Here is a 19,899-nt window from a genome sequence, read left to right on the forward strand (position 1 = left end):
TGACACACCTCAGTGAGTTCTACTTTTACTCCTTTGCCTGTCCCTGGAACACATCAGAGTGCCCTTCTCACCTCAGACAACACACACTACACCTCAGAGAGCCACAGAGGTCTTCCTTATGCACCTCAAATCCCTCCTTACTCACCTTAGAGAGCACTCCCTCTCACCTCATAAAGTGAAAACCCTCAGAACACACAACACACAGCCTCTCTACACACCTCAGGTGACCCTCCCACTCACTTGAAGAAGCCTCCAACACACCTTATAGAGCCATTGTAAGCACATCATTGAGCCCTCCCTCCACAGCTCAGAGAGTGCTTCTCCACATTGCATAGAGCCTTCTCTACCCAATTCATTGACCCTACACTACAAAGCTCAGAGAGCTCTCTATACTCATCTCAAAGACTCCCAACTATGAACTACAGAGCCCAATTCACACTTTAGAGAGCCCTTCCTATGCACTTCACAGGGCCATCCATATACACCCTAGAGAGGCTTTCTCTCTACCTCATTCAACAATCCATACACACTTCAGAACGTCCTTCATGAACACCTCAAATACACCTCCATATACACCTCAGAAATACCTGCCTACTCACTTCAGTCGCCATTGATACACACATCTGGAGACCTCATTTAACACCTTAGACAGCCCTTTTGTCTCACCACACAGGGCTTTCCTACATATTATGAAAACCTCCCTTACTCACTTTAGGGAACACTCCCACAGACTTTGAGAACTTCTCCTATACACTTCATAATGCCCTGAATCACACTTCAAAGTGCCCTCCCTACAGACCTCAGAGAGCCCCACTACACACCTCAGAAAACCCTAAATTCACATCTCAGATAATACTACTCAGCACAAATCCCTCTCTGTACCAAACAAGAGCTGTAGGCACAGCTCAAAGAACCCTCGTGATATTCTTTTGAGAGCCTTCCCTGAACACCTCAGAGATTTCTTCTACTATCCACAAAAAACCCTTCCATCAAAACTCAGTATATTCTCCCTACTCACCTCAGAGTGATCTCATTAATCACTTCACTGGGCCCTTTCTATACAACTCAGATAGCAATTTTAGTTAAAAAACCCTGACAACTCAAAACATGCCTCCCACACACCTCAGAAAACCTACACTACAAAGCTCACTCAGCCTTCCCTACTCAGCTCAGAGATTCCTAAAAACAAAAAACAGTGCCTTCCCTTCACATATCACAGAGCCCATCCTACACACCATGCACATCCATACACATCCTAGAGATTCTTCCTACACACCTCATTGAGCAATCCTTCCACTTCTCATAAGGTCATTCCTACACACCTCAGAAAGCCCTCACTGCAAGTCACCCACAGTGTCTCTACAAACCTCAAAATATCTTCCCTTCATATTTCAGATAGCCGTGTTACACACCTCATACAGCACTTTTTTTTTTACATCTCAGTATATCACATTTAATCATCTCATAAATCTCTCACTACTAACTTTAGAGGGCAGTACCTACATACGGGAATGAGTCCTTTCTACTACTGCAAAGTGTCCTCCCTACACACGTGAGAGAGCCCTTTCTACTCACCACTGAGGTCTTCCCAGTACACCTGAAATAGCACTCACCTAAAAGTGCACTCTCACTTACATCAATAAGTCCTCCTACACACCTCATAAAGCACTCCTAAGCACTTCAGTGAACTCTCCTTACATACTCAGTTTGCCCTAACTTTACACCTCATACAGTCATTCCTACACACCTCAAAGCCACCTCTGTACACACCTCAGAAAGCCCTCCCTATTCACATAAAGAATCTTCATACATACTGCAGAATGCCATCCATACACACGTTAGAGACAATACATCCACACCACAACCATCCCTCTAACCTGACAAAGCCCTCTCTACCTCAGAGAATCCTCACTACACGTCACACACAACCTCTCAACACAACTCAGAAAACACTCATTTCACACTTCAGAAATCCCTCTTATGTACCTCATAGAGTCCTCCTTTCACACTGAAGTGTGTTCTTTTGACTAATCTCAAAATTGTCTGTCTTCACATTAGATTATTGTCCCTACACACTTTGTATGTTCTTTATAGTCATCTTTCATTGCCCACACTATACAACATGAGTTCTCTTTTCACACCTCATATAACCTTCAATAGAAATCTCATGATGCCCTTTATACACACTTCAGAAAACCCTAAGTACACATTTAAGTTAGCCCTCACTACTCCCCAATAACACCACTCTGCCTATCACTGAGAGCTCTTTCTGTACTTCTCAGAGAGCACTTCTGATACTCCTTTGAATGCCCTTCTTGAACATCTAAAAGATTTCCTCTACTCTCCTCAAATTGTCCTCCCATCACAATTTAGGGTGTTCTTCATACTCATCTTAGAGATATCTCACTACTCACTTCAAATGATCCTTTCTGCAGTCTCACTTCTTCAAATACCCTCTGACACCCCTCAGATTCCCCTGTACACCTCATTCAGAACTCCATACAAACCTCAGAGAGCCACCCCTACCCACCTCAGAGAACCTACAGCACAAATCTCAGGGGGCCCTCCTTACTCAACTCAGAGGGGACTACCTACACACCACAGAAAGATCTCCCTCCACATCTTAGGGAGCTCTCCCATCAACATCTAAATGTCCTCCCTACTCATCTCAGAGAACTCACTACTCACTACTCACCTCAAATATCCCTCCATAAACAACTCACTGAGTCTTTTCTACCCTCCTAAGACAGCCATCAATACACACCTCAGTCAGTCCTCCTGAATAACACCAGGGAACCCTGCCACACACATCAAGGAGTCCTCTGACACACCTCATATAGACCTCTGACCCATGTCATAGAGTCCTCCCTACACACCTCAAAGGCCCATCCCTAGGAATCTCAGAGATGCCTCCTGACACACCTCAGACTGCCCTCCCTAAATATCTCAGAGAGCCCTCACTACTCACTCTAGAGCAGTACCTAAATACCTCAAGCTGATGTCCCTACATACCTTAATGAGTTCTCACTATTCTCTTTTACAAGTCTTCCTAAAAACCTCAGAGTACCCTACAAACACTCAATCTAAGAGAATCCTCACTACACCTCAGAGAGCCCTTTCTACTCACCAGAGGCATTTCCTATACACCACAAATACCCCTCTTTTCTCAACTTAGGGAGCACACCCACTCACATGAAGGAGCCTTTTACACACCTCATATAGCCCTCCTACACACTTCAGAGTGCTCTCCCTACATAACTAGGCAAGCCATCCCTACACACTTCAGGAGACTGTCCCTTCACACCTCAGATAGCCTTTCCTAGACACCCCAAAAACATCTCCCTACACATTTCAGAAAACCCTCCCTATTCACATCAATCACTATTTCTGCACACCTCTGAAGCCCTCCCTGCACACCTAAGAGAACCATCCCCACCCATCTCAGAGATCCTATACTACAAGACAGAACCAGACTATTAATCACACAGAGTCCTCCCCCCACACGTCAGAAAGCACCTTCTACAAAATTTGTGTGTCCTCCCTCCTGCTATCAAGAGACCTTCCTATACACACTGAAGACCTTCCATCTAATCTTTCAGATGCTTCCTCTGCAGCATATTGAGCCATCCCTACACACCTAAGAAGGCCTTTTCTACAGACCTCAGAGAATCCTAGGTATCCATCACACAGAACCTCTCTACACACCTCACAAACCTTCCCTTCAGACTTCAAAAAACTCTGTAACACAACTCATAGAACCTTTCTTGCAAACCTTAGTGTGTTCTCCATACACATCTCAGTTCTTTCACTATTCACATTAGTGGGTGATCCCTATGCAGCTCATTCTTCCTTTCTACCACCCTGCATGCATGCCCTTGGGAACTCTTTCTGCACACTTCACAGTGTGCACCTCAGAGACTTATCCCTACAAAAATATGTGAAAAAATTCAATATCATAAAAAAATTCAACTCAGGAAATTAAAATCAAAATGCCACCAAGATTTCATCTCCAATTATAATTCATTAATATAAATAATAATCAATGAGGGTGTATTATTCAGAGTTCTCTAGAGGAGCAAAATCAACAGGGAGTATGATTGTAAAAAGGATATTTATTAGATTGGCTTGCAGAACCAGAAGCTGGATAGTCCACAATGACCATCTTCAGGCTAGATAGCTGGAAGAATGAGTAACTGTGCTGTCTAAGATGCAGAAGTCCCAGAATAAGAAGGATCAACAGTGCTACTCTAGTCCAAGACCAAAGCTTCTGGAAACTCCCTGGAGAACCACTGACAGAGTCTGCTTTGGGAGAGTGAAGAAGCAAGAGTCCAAGATCCTCAGATGATTGAAGCAGAGTTGAGCTTGCATCTGCATCTGCTTCCTTGTTCTTCCAACTTTTATTCCATCCAAGCCACCATCTTTTGGGGCAGTTCTTCCCATGCTTCAGGAGGGTCTCCACTTTTGTTCACATCCCACACTCCAATCATTCCTAGACACACCCTCATTGACACACCCACAAGCTTCTTAATCATTGGTATCTCTTAATCCAACCAAGTTGACAATTCAAATTAACCATTACAGTGGGCAAACATACAGATAAAAGGGAATATAATATGCTCTTGTCAATAAGTATGTTCACTTATTGGAAATCAGTATAGTGATTTCTCAAAAGACTTGGAAAGGAATTACCACATGACCCCACTACATCCCTACTGGTATTTATCCAAAAGATCTAAAGTCAGCATACTGTAGCAGTGTGCCAGGAACCTCTCACCCCAAAGTAGAGGCAAATAGTTGTGGAATGGGTTTGGATAAATTTGATGTGAGGATCAGAATGAGAGTAACTGGAGCTGTCAACCTGATGGGGACATAATCCCAATCAAGATTACTCTCCAGATGTGTTCAGGGAACTTAGAGAAAGTTTGGAGTCCAGGTCTCTCAGGACTGCTCTTATCCACCAGACAAGAAAGTAAAATTAAGAGACAAGTGATGTGCTCCACTGGGGAACTAGAGTTCTCTGTTGTTCAGTGCGATCTTGTCATCTTTTCACAGACATTATAATTACAGGACTGCAGAGACAGGACTTAAAGACATCCTTTCCTTAAAACATATAGCAGTTTGGACTCCTCTCAATGCACAGAGTCCTCCCCTGCCGCAGCCATCTGGGTAAGTGTCTCTGTGTCTTCAGATGCTGAATTAGTATGTGGGTAGGTCCTAGAAAGGCTATGGAAGGAGGTAATTTGAGGATACTAGTAAGTTTTCCTATAGATGTGAAGGAGACATGAGATCCAACATCCTCCTCAGCCCAGAGGACTGTACTCTGTACAGTACAATGAGGACATATTCTCTAAGAATGTCTGCTTCTTTAATTTAGATTCTCCTAAAATTAGTCAATTTTTTCATAGTAAATATTAGTTTTATTTTTTCATTGTTTTAAATGTGATACTTCTACTGACATAACTTACATATGAAATGTCACTTACAGGTTTTAAACAATACTTATTTGTATATATATTGTCAGGGAAGAAATCAGTTTTAATGTTACCTAAAATTTTGCTTCTGTCAAATTCATAACCCAAATGGAACTATTATGTGGCTTCTATAGTTTGAGTGATTATAAGTTTTAAAATCTTTAGAAGGAAATGAAGTTCCATGTTCAAACCTCATTTTATAAAAGGGAATATCACTTTGCTATAAACTATCTACTTATATTTTCTTGTGAATTCTTAGGATTCAACTTAAATTTACAAATTAAAAATTCCCTGATCCTGTACTCTATCAGTTAGGAAATATCAAATGAGAGATTCATGATGACAGGCTTTTGAAGTACATTAATCATTTTTAAAAATCAAATGAACATGCTGCTAGTTTCTGATTCCTGGATCTAAAACACACAGGAATATAATTCCCAAGTTTGGAGAACATTTTCATTAGTCCTTTAACTTTTGGTTTCTAAAATAAATATATATACCCTTTCCAATTTCTGTCACAATGCCTGAATCTGATTTTGGTTAGACAAACATGTAAGTCAGTTGAATCCCTTCCTTCCCTGGTCATTGGACTTAACTTTCACATTTTTTTCCCAAACTCAAATTTTCAAATCTTTAGCATGAACAGATATGTGTGAACCTATCTCCTCTTCTTGTCACTAAAATACAAAGAACAAGATGACCACAGAAAAGCCAAAGCTGTTGAGCAGAAAAGCAGGACTTGAATTGTACATCACTACAACAATCAGGGAGATGGACATCCCTACAGGGTTTTTGGGGTTTCCCAGTAATGACAGCTTGGGGTCTTCAAAGCACCATCTCGGAGGTTTCCTGATTCTTTACTTTAAAAGAACACTTTCATTTCTAGTAGATTTTTCTCAGGAGAAATTTAAAATAGTGGTAATATATCATAGCTGTAAGTGTGAACCCAGAATTGTACCTTACAACACTGACAATTTACAAACACAACAGACAGTTCTCACCTCTACTTCTCACACATGGCTGCCATTCATTTGGCCAAATATTGTCCAGGGTTTTCCTCATGATATTGCTGGAGGTTTTGTACTTCACAGCAGATGTTCCACAGGACTGACAGCTGCTGGGTGATGGTTTTGCCTTCCCTAAGGTGCCATCCATTTCTCCCTAATGCTGTCCATAGACTCCCAGCATAAGTAGTGCCACAAGGTAGAGGGTGCTGCCTCCATGAACCTCAGACCCAAACTCATTTGCATGAACCTTGAGTCTTTCATAAAGACTCACAAGTTATAATAATTTAAATGGCCAGCAATTTCTAGCTTTACATTATTTTCCAACTTAGAATGTTTCAAAACATCCTTTGAATTCCTAAGCTCACAGACTCACCCAATAAAAGTCTACCTAATATTACCTTATTTTGAGTAGTAACTTCAAATATAATGTGTAGTTTGTATTTATATGAAAGTAAGGATATTACATTCTTTCAAACAATCCTTGGCACACTATATCAGGTTTACTTTATCTTCCTCTTTATTACAGCATAGATATTCAATGGAGATGCATTTATGCTTTTTAAAGTATCCTAAAGATGCAGGGAGACCAGAAACTAGTAGAAGAAACTTAAGTTTGTAGTAAAATAAAACATACTATTTTTCATTGGTTGGCATGGTGATATTAGAATACACAACCACAGGCTCATTTTTCTGGTGATGGTTTGTTACTCTTTATGTCAGAAAATATTGCTTCTTCATATCTGATGGATCTGGAATTTCAATATTCTCCTAGTTGATTTTGTACCTTTAGAATTCTTTAATCATAATCATTGATAAAGCACTACAGCACTAGAATTTTCCATAAGTAGTTTCTTCTTTTATGTAGATACATTGTTTTGCAATTTTAAAAATATATAACTGATGCAAAGAGACAGTGAACTAGTAGAATAAGTTTAAATTTGTGATCAAGTAAAAGATATTTTATGACAAGGCTGAGTCCTATTACAGACAACTGTAGACTCATTTAAATGGACACAGCTCACATCCACCTCTGTTATAAAACTTTGTTTTTGATACCTAAGAATTCTCTAGAACTCTGTATTTCTCTCACCTATTCTATGAGCATTACAATTATTTTTACTAATGAGTGATCATAGTGAAATTGAATAGAATTTAAGAATTTTCAGTAAGTAGAATGAATCTGACATAACTTTCCTCACACATATATGAAAACACCACAATAAATCTCACCATCAAGTACATCCAAAAGAATTGGTTCCTAATTACCATAAGTTATATTCCATGCTTGAATAACCATATCAAAATGGATTCTACTGTTATGTATATCTATAAAGAACTAATAATAAAAGTTTTTGCTTAAATATATTAATGTTCCTAAAGTGAAAAGTTCCTTTGTTATAAGTTCAGTGAATTTTCTGCAGTAAAGAAGAGCAGTTTACAATAGTCTAGAGAAAAAATGTGTTTGTTTTTTCATAAGAAATATATTCCAAAATATTTTCAACCACTCCTTTCACCCAAATCTTGAGTGATAATGTTATGAGTTGAAAACTTCCATCACAAACACATTTTGCAAGTAGTTTCAATCCAGTCAATGGATGATCACAGAGTTCTCATTTGCATGTTTTTTAAGGTAAATAAAGCAAGCTCCTCAGGAATCTGTGTGATTTAGAAGGAGGAGAAACTGGTAATTAGATATAATAGTGGAATGTTTTGTGACCTAGTTTGCAAATATCTAAATACAGCCATTGACAGGAAGATGACTTTAAGTTTGGAAGCATGAGGATATATCCTACAGGAAACTCAAAGACCTGGGTGTTTCTGGATCTGAGTGTATATACTGTAAGAGGAGTCACATAAGGAAAGTTATATGAAGACTATTCCAATATTCCCCAAACAGAAGTCTTCCACTTGTTCTTAACCTTGTTCATGGGGGACAAGTGTTGGGTCGTGGATATATTGTTGCAGTGTGACAGGTTGTATTTTACATGTCCTGATACCAAAATTTTGATTATAGGCTTATAATACTTAGTTAACCTCAAAGTAAATATTTCCTTGCACTTAACATAAGTGTGTGTGTGATCTTTTCCTTTGTGTGTCCCCTGAGAAGTCAAATGACTGGTTAGTTTCTAGCTAAACGCCCCACTTTCCTGCTTTCTGCATAATGTGACCTAGATTTCATATTAGTTTTCCAGCTAATTTCAGTCTGGTGTTTTCACAGTGCCCAACCTAGTTTTTCATCTTCTAACCCTGCAACACTGTTTTTTGGCATAATGATGCATGATTTTCTGATCAATATTATGTACTCCACAAAACACACAAGCTCCTTGGGTAGTAAATATCCAAATAGCAAAAAGTAATGTTAGCTCCACCTGTCTGTGGATTAAACTTTTCAATGAAAAGTATCTGAAGACCTCATCCTGATGATATACACTCCAAAATGGGATATTTGTATTCCCCTAACTGAAACTCTGTTTCTGGTTTTGGGAGGTTTTTTTTGTATTGTTCTGTTTTCTTGTGGTGCTGGGGATTGAACTCAGGGACTTGTACATGTAAGGCAAGAACTTTGCTAACTGAGCTATTTCCTCAAACCTATTGTGTTTCTCAGTATTAATGTTTATGACTTTGCCTTGGCTTTAAAAGCATGTTTATTATGGACTTAATAATTCTGCCTTTCATCAGAGGTACTTGGATAAAATTTGAGAGTATAATAAACCACTAAATCATTTATTATATCATTCTTAGCATTGATATGGAGATTCAGAAGGGATTTACAACCACACTCACAGTGTTGTACAGATCAAAAATTTCAAGTCTTGAGTTAAAGAGATTCAGCAAAATGCCAGGATTAGAGCCATGACCACGTTATTTAATGTGATGTTTATCAGGTACCCACAGAACTCTGGATCCATCAAAGATTAGCTGAAGGACACTTGATGTAAGTTCTCACTTCTGAGCAAATAAACTTATTTTATGGCATTACTACTACCAAGAGGTGGAAGAAATTTTTCATTTTCCACAAATAATGCATGTTGGCACTCATGCATTCAAACTGAAAATGTTGATCACACAGAAGTTGAGAGCAACTCATTAGAAAGGGAATGAGAAAAATGGTGGGTAAGGAGTGCCAAAAAGAGTGTAGAGGGGAATAAAACTCTTAGGTTTTATAGCATAATAGGATGATTACTGTGTATAAGAATTACTTACACAATTCATAATAACCACAGCAGAGTTTTCAGGTTTCAAATGTAAAAATGATAATATTTCAGAGGATGGGGATTGCTCTGATTTGATCACTACATATTGTTTTTTTTTAATTGTAAACAAATGGGATACATGTTGTTTCTCTGTCTGTACATGGCGTAAAGGCATACCATTTGTGCAATCATAAATTTACATAGGGTAATATTGTTTGATTCATTCTGCCATTTTTTCCCTTCCCCCCTCCCCTCCCACCCCTCCCCTTCATCTATACAGTCCTTCCTACCTCCATTCCTGCCCCCCTCCCTAAACCCAACTCCAACACCAACACTAACCCTTCCCACCCCCCATTATGTGTCATCATCCACTTATTAGCGATATCATTCTTCCTTTGGTTTTTTGAGATTGGCTTATCTCACTTAGCATGATATTCTCCAGTTTCATCCATTTGCCTGCAAATGCCGTAATTCTATCATTCTTTACGGCTGAGTAATATTCCATTGTATATATATACCACATTTTCTTTATCCATTCATCAATTGAAGGACATCTAGGTTGGTTCCACAATCTGGCTATTGTGAACTGAGCAACTATGAACATTGATGTGGCTGTATCTCTGTAATAGGCTGATTTTAAGTCCTTTGGGTATAGGCCAAGGAGTGGGATAGCTGGGTCAAATGGTGGTTCCATTCCAAGTTTTCTAAGGAGTCTCCATACTGCTTTCTAGAGTGGCTGCACTAATTTGCAGCCACACCAGCAATGTAAGAGTGTACATTTCTCCCCACATCCTCGCCAACACCTGTTGTTGCTTGTATTCTTGATAATCGCCATTCTAATTGGGGTGAGATGAAATCTTAGGGTGGTTTTGATTTGAATTTCTCTTATTACTAGAGATGTTGAACATTTTTCCATATGTTTGTTGATTGCTTGTATATGTTCTTCTGTGAAGTGTCTATTCATTTCTTTAGCCCATTTGTCAATTGGATTATTTACATTCTTGGTGTAGAGTTTTTTGAGTTCTTTATAGATTCTGGAGATTAGCGCTCTATCTGAAGTATGATTGGCAAAGATTTTCTCCCACTCTGTAGGCTCTTTCATCACATTGCTGATAGTTTCCTTTGCTGAGAGAAAGCTTTTTAGTTTGAATCTATCCCAGTTATTAATTGTTGCTTTTATTTCTTGTGCTATGGGAGTCCTGTTGAGGAAGTCTGGTCCTAAGCCGACATGTTGAAGCTCTGGACCTACTTTTTCTTCTATAAGATGCAAGGTCTCTGGTCTGATTCCGAGATCCTTAATCCATTTTGAGTTTAGTTTTGTGCATGGTGAGAGATATGGGTTTAGTTTCATTCTGTTGCATATGGATTTCCAATTCTCCCAGCACCATTTGTTGAAGAGGCTATCTTTTCTCCATTGCATATTGTTGGAACCTTTGTCTAGTATGAGAAAATTGTATTTATTTGGGTTTGTGTCCGTGTCCTCTATTCTGTACCATTGATCCACCTTTCTATTTTGGTACCAATACCATGCCGTTTTTGTTACTATTGCTTTGTAGTAGAGTTGAAGATCTGGTATTGCGATACCCCCTGCTTCACTCTTTCTGCCAAGGATTGCTTTAGCTATTCTGGGTTTTTTATTCTTCCAGATGAATTTCATAATTGCTTGCTCTATTTCTGTAAGGTACATCATTGTGATTTAATTGGAATTTCATTGAATTTGTATAGCACTTTTGGTAGTATGGCCATTTTGACAATATTAATTCTTCCTATCCAAGAAAATGGGAGATCTTTCCATCTTTTAAGGTTTTCTTGAATTTCTTTCTTTAGTGTTCTGTAGTTCTCATTGTAGAGGTCTTTCACCTCTTTTGTGAGATTGATTCCCAAATACTTTATTTTTTTCGAAGCTATTGTGAATGGGGTAGTTTTCCTAATTTCTCTTTCTGAAGATTCATCGCTCATGTATAGAAATGCCTTAGATTTATGTGCATTGATCTTATATCCTGCTACTTTACTGAATTCACTTATGAGATCTAACAGTTTTCTGGTGGAATTTCCTCTAAGTACACCATCATCATCAGCACATAGGGATAATTTGAGTACTTCTTTTCCTATTCGTATCCCTTTAATTTCTTTGGTCTGTCTAATTGCTCTGGCTAGAGTTTAAGGACAATATTGAATAGAAGTGGTGAAAGAGGGCATCCCTGCCTTGTTCCAGTTTTTAGAGGGAATGCTTTCAGTTTTTCACCATTTAGAATGATATTAGCCATGGGCTTAGCGTAGATGGCCTTTACAATGTTAAGGAATGTTCCCACTATCCCTATTTTTTCTAGTGTTTTGAGCATGAAGGGGTGCTGTATTTTATCAAATGCTTTTTCTGCATCTATCGAAATAATCATGTGATTCTTGACTTTAAGTCTATTGATATGGTGAATGACATTTATTGATTTCCTGATGTTGAACCAACCTTGCATCCCTGGGATGAAACCCACTTGATCATGGTGCACTATCTTTTTAATATGTTTTTGTATGCGATTTGCTAAAATTTTGTTTAGAATTTTTGTGTCGATGTTCATTAAGGATATTGGTCTGAAATTTTCTTTCCTTGATGTGTCTCTGTCTGGTTTAGTTATCAGGGTAATATTGGCTTCATAGAATGAGTTTGGGAGAGTTCCCTCCTCTTGTATTTTCTGGAATACTTTGAGAAGTATTGGAATGAGCTCTTCTTTAAAAGTTTTGTAGAACTTGGCTGAGAACCCATCTGGTCCCGAACTTTTCTTTGTTGGAAGGCTTTTGATGACTTCTTCTATTTCATTACTTGAAATTGGTCTATTTAAATTGTGTATGTCCTCCTCGTTCAGTTTAGGCAATTCATATGTCTCTAGAAACCTGTTGATGTCTTCGAAATTTTCTATTTTGTTGGAGTATAGATTTTCAAAATAGCTTCTAATTATGTTTTGTATTTCAGTCGTGTCTGTTGTGATATTTCCTGGTTCATTCCGAATTTTAGTGATTTGGGTTTTCTCTCATCTTCTCTTTGTTAGTGTGGCTAAAGGTTTATCAATTTTGTTTATTTTTTTGAAGAACCAACTATTTATTTTGTCAATTTTTTGTATTGTTTCTTTTGTTTCAATTTCGTTGATTTCAGCTCTGAGTTTAACTATTTCCTGTCTTCTACTACTTTTGGTGTTGGTCTGTTCTTCTTTTTCTAGGGCTTTGAGCTGTAGTGTTAGGTCATTTATTTTTTGAGTTTTACTTCTTTTATTAAATGCACTCCATGAAATAAATCTTCCTCTAAGTGCTGCTTTCATAGTGTCCCAGAGATTTTGATATGATGTTTCTTTATTCTCGTTTACCTCTAAGAATTTTTTAATTTCCTTCCTAATATCTTCTGTTATCCATTCATCATATAGTAGCATATTGTATAATCTCCAGGTGTTGGAGTAGTTTCTGTTTTTTACTCTTTCATTAATTTGTAACTTCAATCCATTATGATCTGATAGAATACAAGGTAGTGTCTCTATCTTCTTGTATTTGCTGACATTAGCTTTGTGGCATAATATATGGTCTATTTTAGAGAAGGATCCATGTGCTGCTGAGAAGAAAGTGTATTCGCTCTTGGTTGGATGGTATATTCTGTAAATGTCTGTTAAATCCAAATTATTGATTGTGATATTGAGATCTATGGTTTCTTTGTTTAATTTTTGTTTGGAAGATCTGTCCAGTGGTGAAAGAGGCGTGTTAAAATCACCTAGTATTATTGTGTTATGGTCTATTTGGTTTCTAAAATTGAGAAGGATTTGTTTAACATACATGGATGAGCCACTGTTTGGGGCATAGATGTTTATGATTGTTATATCTTGCTGATTTATGCTTCCCTTAAGCAGTATGAAATGTCCTTCCTTATCCCTTCTGACTAACATTGGCTTGAAGTCCACATTATCTGAAATGAGGATGGATACTCTAGCTTTTTTGCTGAGTCCATGTGCATGGCATGTTTTTCCCCATCCTTTCACCTTTAGTCTATGGGTATCTCTTTCTATGAGGTGAGTCTCTTGCAGGCAACATATTGTTGGATCTTTCTTTTTAATCCAATCTGCCAGTCTATGTCTTTTGATTGATGAATTCAGGCCATTAACATTCAGGGTTATTATTGAGATATGATTTTATTCCCATTCATTTGGTTCATATTTAAAATTTTTGACACATCTTGGTTCCTCCTTTATTTGACAGTTCCTTTAGGACAATTCCTCCCTTTGCTGATTTGCTTCTTTGTTTTTTATCTCTTCCTCATGAAATATTTTGCTGAGAATGTTCTGTAATGCTGGCTTTCTTTTTGTAAATTCTTTTAGCTTTTGTTTATCATGGAATGATTTTATTTCATCGTCAAATTTGAAGGTTAGTTTTGCTGGGTATAAGATTCTTGGTTGGCATCCATTTTCTTTCAGAGCTTGAAAAATGTTGTTCCAGGCCCTTCTAGCTTTTAAGGTCTGGATTGAAAAATCTGCTGATATCCGTATTGGCTTCCCCCTGAATGTAATTTGGTTCTTTTCTCTCACAGCCTTTAAAATTCTGCCTTTATTTTGTATGTTAGGTATTTTCATTATAATGTGCCTTGGTGTGGGTCTGTTGTAATTTTGTGTATTTGGAGTCCTATAAGCCTCTTGGACTTGATTTTCCATTTCATTCTTCAGATTTGGGAAATTTTCTGATATTATTTCTTCAAATAGATTGTTCATTCCTTTGGTTTGTTTCTCTAAGCCTTCCTCAATCCCAATAATTCTCAAATTTGGCCTTTTCATGATATCCTATAGTTCTTGGAGATTCTGTTCATGATTTCTTACCATCTGCTCTGTTTGTTCAACTTTGTTTTCGAGGTTAAATATTTTGTCTTCAATATCTGAAGTTCTGTCTTCCAGGTGTTCTATCCTATTGGTTATGCTTTCTATGGAGTTCTTAATTTGGTTTATTGTTTCCTTCATTTCAAGGATTTCTGTTTGTTTTTTTTTCAATATCTCTAACTCTTTATTGAAATGATCTTTTGCTTCCTGAATTTGCTCTGTTAACTATCGATTGGTGCATTCATTCAATGCCTGCATTTGCTCTTTCATCTCATCATTCAATGCCTGCATTTGCTCTTTCATCTCATCGTTTGCTTCCCTAATCATTTTAATTATGTACATTCTGAACTCCCTTTCTGTCATTTCTTCTGCCATGCTGTCGTTGGATTCTATTGATGTAACATCTAGATTTGTTTGGGGCATTTTCTTCCCTTGTTTTCTCATATTGTTCAGGAATCAGTGGGTCATTAAGATATTGCAGATTTCCTCTATCGACTTATAATGTCCCTGAAGATTGCTAGTATATCCCCTCTTATCCTTCAGTAGCCTGAAGTCTTGGAGGAGGTTGATAATGCAGAGCTCCACAAAGAAGCTGCCTCTCTAGGGGTGGTGACCCTCAGGTGGCGTATATTCACTGCTAGTGGGCAGAGGTGCCTCCACTTGTTGACCAATGTTCATCCAATGGGGAACTAGACTGCGGGCTGAGGCAAGGCCTGTTTGTGCCTGTGTCTCTGGTTTTACCGTCCCTGTGGGAAAACCTCCCCCGGCCAGGAAGACTCACTCGGTGGGGACGTCTCGCTGGTCAGTTCCCCTCCTAGAGGTTCCCCTCAATCTACAACTACCACCTGGGCTGGGCTTTCTTCCTCTGCAATGATCCCAGGGGCCCGGACCTATGTCCTGGGCCTGGGAGCCTCACCCTTCGCAGGGGAGTCTCCTTAGACTGCCTCTCCCAGAGAATCTGCCCGCTGCCCTGGAAACTTCGCTCCGCCCCTAGGCGTGTCTCTGTGCGGCTCTTCCAGCAAGAAGCCACCTAGCTCCTGGGACCCTGCTCTGCACCAATCACCTGGCTATGCAGCCCCTCCTCTGAGCCACCACCTGGAGCCCCGTACAATAGCTCTTAGACCCAGAGACCCGCCACACACCTCCTCCTCCGGACAGCCGCCCGGTTTCTGATGCAGTCACTAGGAGCCCAAGTGACTCACTTCGGGTCTCCTCCTCCCGCCAACCACCCGTAGCCCTAGGCAGTCACTCCAAGTCCAAGTGACCCGCCCTGTTCCTCCTCCTCCTCCTTGGGGTAGCCCCCCAGGTGTTCAGGAGTGGTGGCTCCGAGACCAAGTGACTCACCACACTCCTCCTCCAGGCAGGCCACCGGTGTTCAGGAGCTGTTGAGTGCAATCAACTCACCACTCGCCTCCTCCTCTGGCAACCACCTGTGGCTCTGATGCAGTCACTCCTAAACCAAGCATCCCACCGCTCTCCTCCTCCAGGCAGGCCACCAGTGTTCTGGAGCAGTTGTTCTGAGTTCAAACAGCTCACCACACAGCTCCTCCTCTGGCAACTGCCTGTGGCTCTGATGCAGTCACTCCTAGGTCAAGCAACACGCCGCGCTCCTCCTCTTCCTCCGGGCAACCCCCCGTTGTTCAGGAGCGCTCGTTCTGAGTTCAAACAGTTCACCACGCAGCTCCTCCTCTGGCAACCGCCTGTGGCTCTGATGCAGTCACTCCTAGGTCAAGCGACCCGCCGGGCTTCTCCTCTTCCTCCGGGCAACCCCCTGGTGTTCAGAAGTGGTCGTTCTGGGTCTAAACAGCTCACCACGCAGCTCCTCCTCAGGCAGCTGCCGGGAGCCCCAGTGGTTGCTCTGAGTCCAAGCGCTGTGCTGAGCCGTCTCCTCTACGATGATCCCAGTTGTCCGTGTTTACCGCTCCAGTGGGGGGAGGGGCGTCTTGCCGAGCAACTCCACTTCACAAATTCCCTGCATTCCGGGGCTACCGCCCCATCCGTGATGCCTCCCCAACAGGAGAGACTCACCCGGCGGCTTTGAGTTGGTCCCAAGTCTCTCACTATCTCCTCTTTTGAATCTTGCGTCTTGGAGCAACGTGAAATGCAGCCACCCTCTAGTCCGCCATCTTGGCCCGCCCCCGATCACTACATATTGTATACCCATGTTAAATTATAATGCTGGGTTCCATATCCAAGAACACTTAGTAAATTCCAAGTAAAAATTAAAAGAAACAAAATGAACAATTCAGTATTTTAATCAAGTATCTATATCACCTCCAATTTTTAAAACATATCTCATGTTCATGAATATTTAACTTTTCTGGTTTCTCTTAATAGCTTGCTTTAGAGATGTACATTTTCCAGAGAATCATGAAATGATTTAGCCTCACAAGCATGATTTTCTGATTACTATTGTGTTTTAATATGTAATTATAAGTGAATTAAAATGTGTCTACTCTTTCACCCACTTGAATTAAAGCATGAAAATGTCCCATTGAGGAAATATTTTATCAGTATATCAAAATCAAAGTTTCTGTATCAAGTTTGTTCTTGGGACACTAAACTGGAGAGCTGCTTATTTAGAAGAGGAGAAAATTGGGACTCCTTAGGAACTAAATCTTTTAGTCTTTGATCAAATGTTTTTTCTTTCATGAAAACCTTACAATAGAATGATTCTGAAGCTATTTGAACTGTGACTTTAATTACCACTCTCATTACAGATGACTGAGGAGAAAACATTAGGATATATTCCTAGGAATATTTGACAACTGGACTTGGCTCACTTAGGATAGTTATTGTGGTGATTATAATAACAGGAATCTAAGATGTAAAGCTGCAGTGATTTAAACACAGTCCTAAAATACCACCAAAGGCCTTTCTACACATGTTCCTAAGATGTTCTAACATGATGGAGATGAATTGAAGCAGCAACAGAAGAAGTAATTATTAAAATAATTAAATTAAATCTCCCAAGTCAAAGGTATGAACTGTATGATTTTAAACATAATGGCCAACCTGTCTATAGATGTTCTTATATGCCAAAAGCATTCATTATATCTTTCACACATAATAGGTCTAGAAGATAGGTAATATGACTGCCCATATTTCAGAGATGAGATAATAAGATTTATCATCACATTTGAACTCAAAGGAAGATCATGAAGGAAAATTCAAACAATGTCTTAGAGGGCATGCTTCTCAATGCTGGATCAGTTGATGTATTAAAGATATTACATCTGGTTATAAGCCAGAATAAAGAGATTACTAAAATAATACCCTTATGTGTACACCTATGTCATTGAGATCCATTTCTTGAGAGGGTTAGAATTGTCTGCATTTGTGCAATCCTCCCTATTACATTCACCAAAATTGTAGAGATTTCATTATGTACCTGGTGCTTAATCAAGAAGAGAAAGATGAAAACCGAGTAAGACACTACCCCAGAAAACCTCAAGATGAGATTATACCCCAGAACTGTTTTCAATGGAAAAAAGGTCATTCTGAGTGAACAAGAAAGCTGAGGCCCAGTGAGAGCCCAATAATCATTACATCTTCCAAAAATGATTTGGTGATAATAGGAAAGTAGTGCCTCAAGAGTGTCAGAGAGCCTTGAGTGCTGAAGTGAGGAAAGGTTGTGTGAGGGTGAATCCACACATTTCCTGTTGGTAAGACTAGAGACTGAGATTGATGAAGATGATACTATTTGAAATAAAGACTTTCTCTTTCTTTTCTCCTAAGATATAATGTGATTCTTTACCCAAAAGATGAAAAGGACCAAACAACTATATGATTTTATTAGCATAAGAAATGCATTTTTTTCTGAAGTGGGCATTGGGATCTCAGCCAACACCATCCTTCTTCTCTTCCACATCTTCACATTCCTTCTCCAGCACAGGTTCAAGCCCATTGACTTGATCATTGGTCTCTTGGCTCTAATCCACCTAGGGATGCTGATAATCATGGGGTTCATAGCTACAGATGTTTTTCTGTCTCACAATGTTTGGGATGGCATAAAATGTAAATCATTACTCTACTTGTACAAGTTTTTGAGGGGCCTCTCGATTTGTGCCACCTGCCTGCTGAGTGTCCTCCAGGCCATCACCCTCAGTCCTAGAAACTCCTGCTTGGCAAAGTTTAAACACAAATCTCCACATCAGATCCTGTGCTCCCTTTTGTTCCTGTGGGTCTTCTACATTTTCTTTAGTGCTCACTTCTCATTCTCTTCTACTGACATCCACAATGTGACTTCACATGGTCTTGAATTTATTACTGAATCCTGCATGATTTTACCAATGAGTTACTTCCTCAGGCATTTATCTTCCATATTAGGTGCATTGCGGGATGTCTTTCTTATAGGGCTCATGGGGCTCTCCAGTGGATACATGGTGACCCTCTTAACCAGGCATAAGAGGCAGTGCCAGCACCTTAACAGTACCTGCCTTTCTCCAAAAGCATCCCCTGTACAGAGGGCCACCTGGACCATCCTGCTTCTCATGTACTGTTTGGACTGCATCTTCTCATCCTCAAGATTTACATGGAACAACGACCCTGTTTGTAATTCTATCCAGATAATGGTTGCCAATGGCTATGCCATGACAAGTCCCTTCCTACTCCTCTTTAATGAAAAACATATTATTAACTTACTGAAACCTTTTAGGGGAAGATAGCACATATTTAACTGAGTGATGGATAAGATCTTTTAATGTGCCAATACACTGGCTTCTGAATCACAGCATAGAATATATGCTCTCTGGAAAGTCCATATGAAGATATGCATGTTTTCTTAAATCTGTTTACCTTGAGAAATGTGAATAATAAATATGTCAGAAAAATATCAACCATGTACCTTCTTATATAACACAAGGACACAACATATCTGCTTAGTGTCAGTGATTTCTTTGAAGTCAGTGTCACTTTTAAGGCATGGGTTAGCCACTTATAAACACATTGAGAGTATACAGCTCTTTTATATAAGTGCTTCAATGAGAAGTATTATATGCAGCTAAATATGTCAATTTTTATTGCCACCAATTGCCACCTGATACTTCAAATGTCCTTTATGTTGATCTGGTAAAAATAATCAAATGCAGGGACTCAAGTTATCTTATGTACACCAGTGCTTATAGTAGCATTACTAAAAATAGCCCATGTTGGAAACAGCTCAATACCCAAAAGCATATGAATGTGTATACAAAACATGGTCTGATCACACCATGGAATATTATTCACCCAGTAACAGAAAAATACATGACTGAAGGAGTAACTCCTGAACCTTGAAGACATTATTGCAACTAAACTGTCAGTCACAAAAGAACCAATGCTGGGGTTGTGATAGTGACTCAGTGGTCAAGCACTTGCCTACCACATGAAAATAAATAAAATAAAGGTA

The 19,899-nt window shown here is 39.4% G+C and overlaps 1 protein-coding gene across 1 annotated transcript; it reads left to right on the plus strand.

The window, feature by feature from the left end:
• The first annotated feature begins 18,274 nt into the window (after positions 1–18,274).
• On the plus strand, positions 18,275–19,177 carry LOC124971154 (vomeronasal type-1 receptor 90-like). The gene has a single exon (XM_047534939.1). It carries the CDS (start codon positions 18,275–18,277, stop codon positions 19,175–19,177), a length of 903 nt encoding a protein of 300 aa, XP_047390895.1.
• Positions 19,178–19,899: the final 722 nt, after the last annotated feature.

Source organism: Sciurus carolinensis, chromosome 19 (assembly GCF_902686445.1).
Source record: "Sciurus carolinensis chromosome 19, mSciCar1.2, whole genome shotgun sequence".
NCBI lineage: Eukaryota > Metazoa > Chordata > Mammalia > Rodentia > Sciuridae > Sciurus > Sciurus carolinensis.

What these genes read in the sequence shown, in the direction of transcription:
- LOC124971154 (XM_047534939.1), top strand. Translation starts at nt 18,275, where the DNA reads ATGAAAAGGACCAAACAACTATATGATTTTATTAGCATAAGAAATGCA.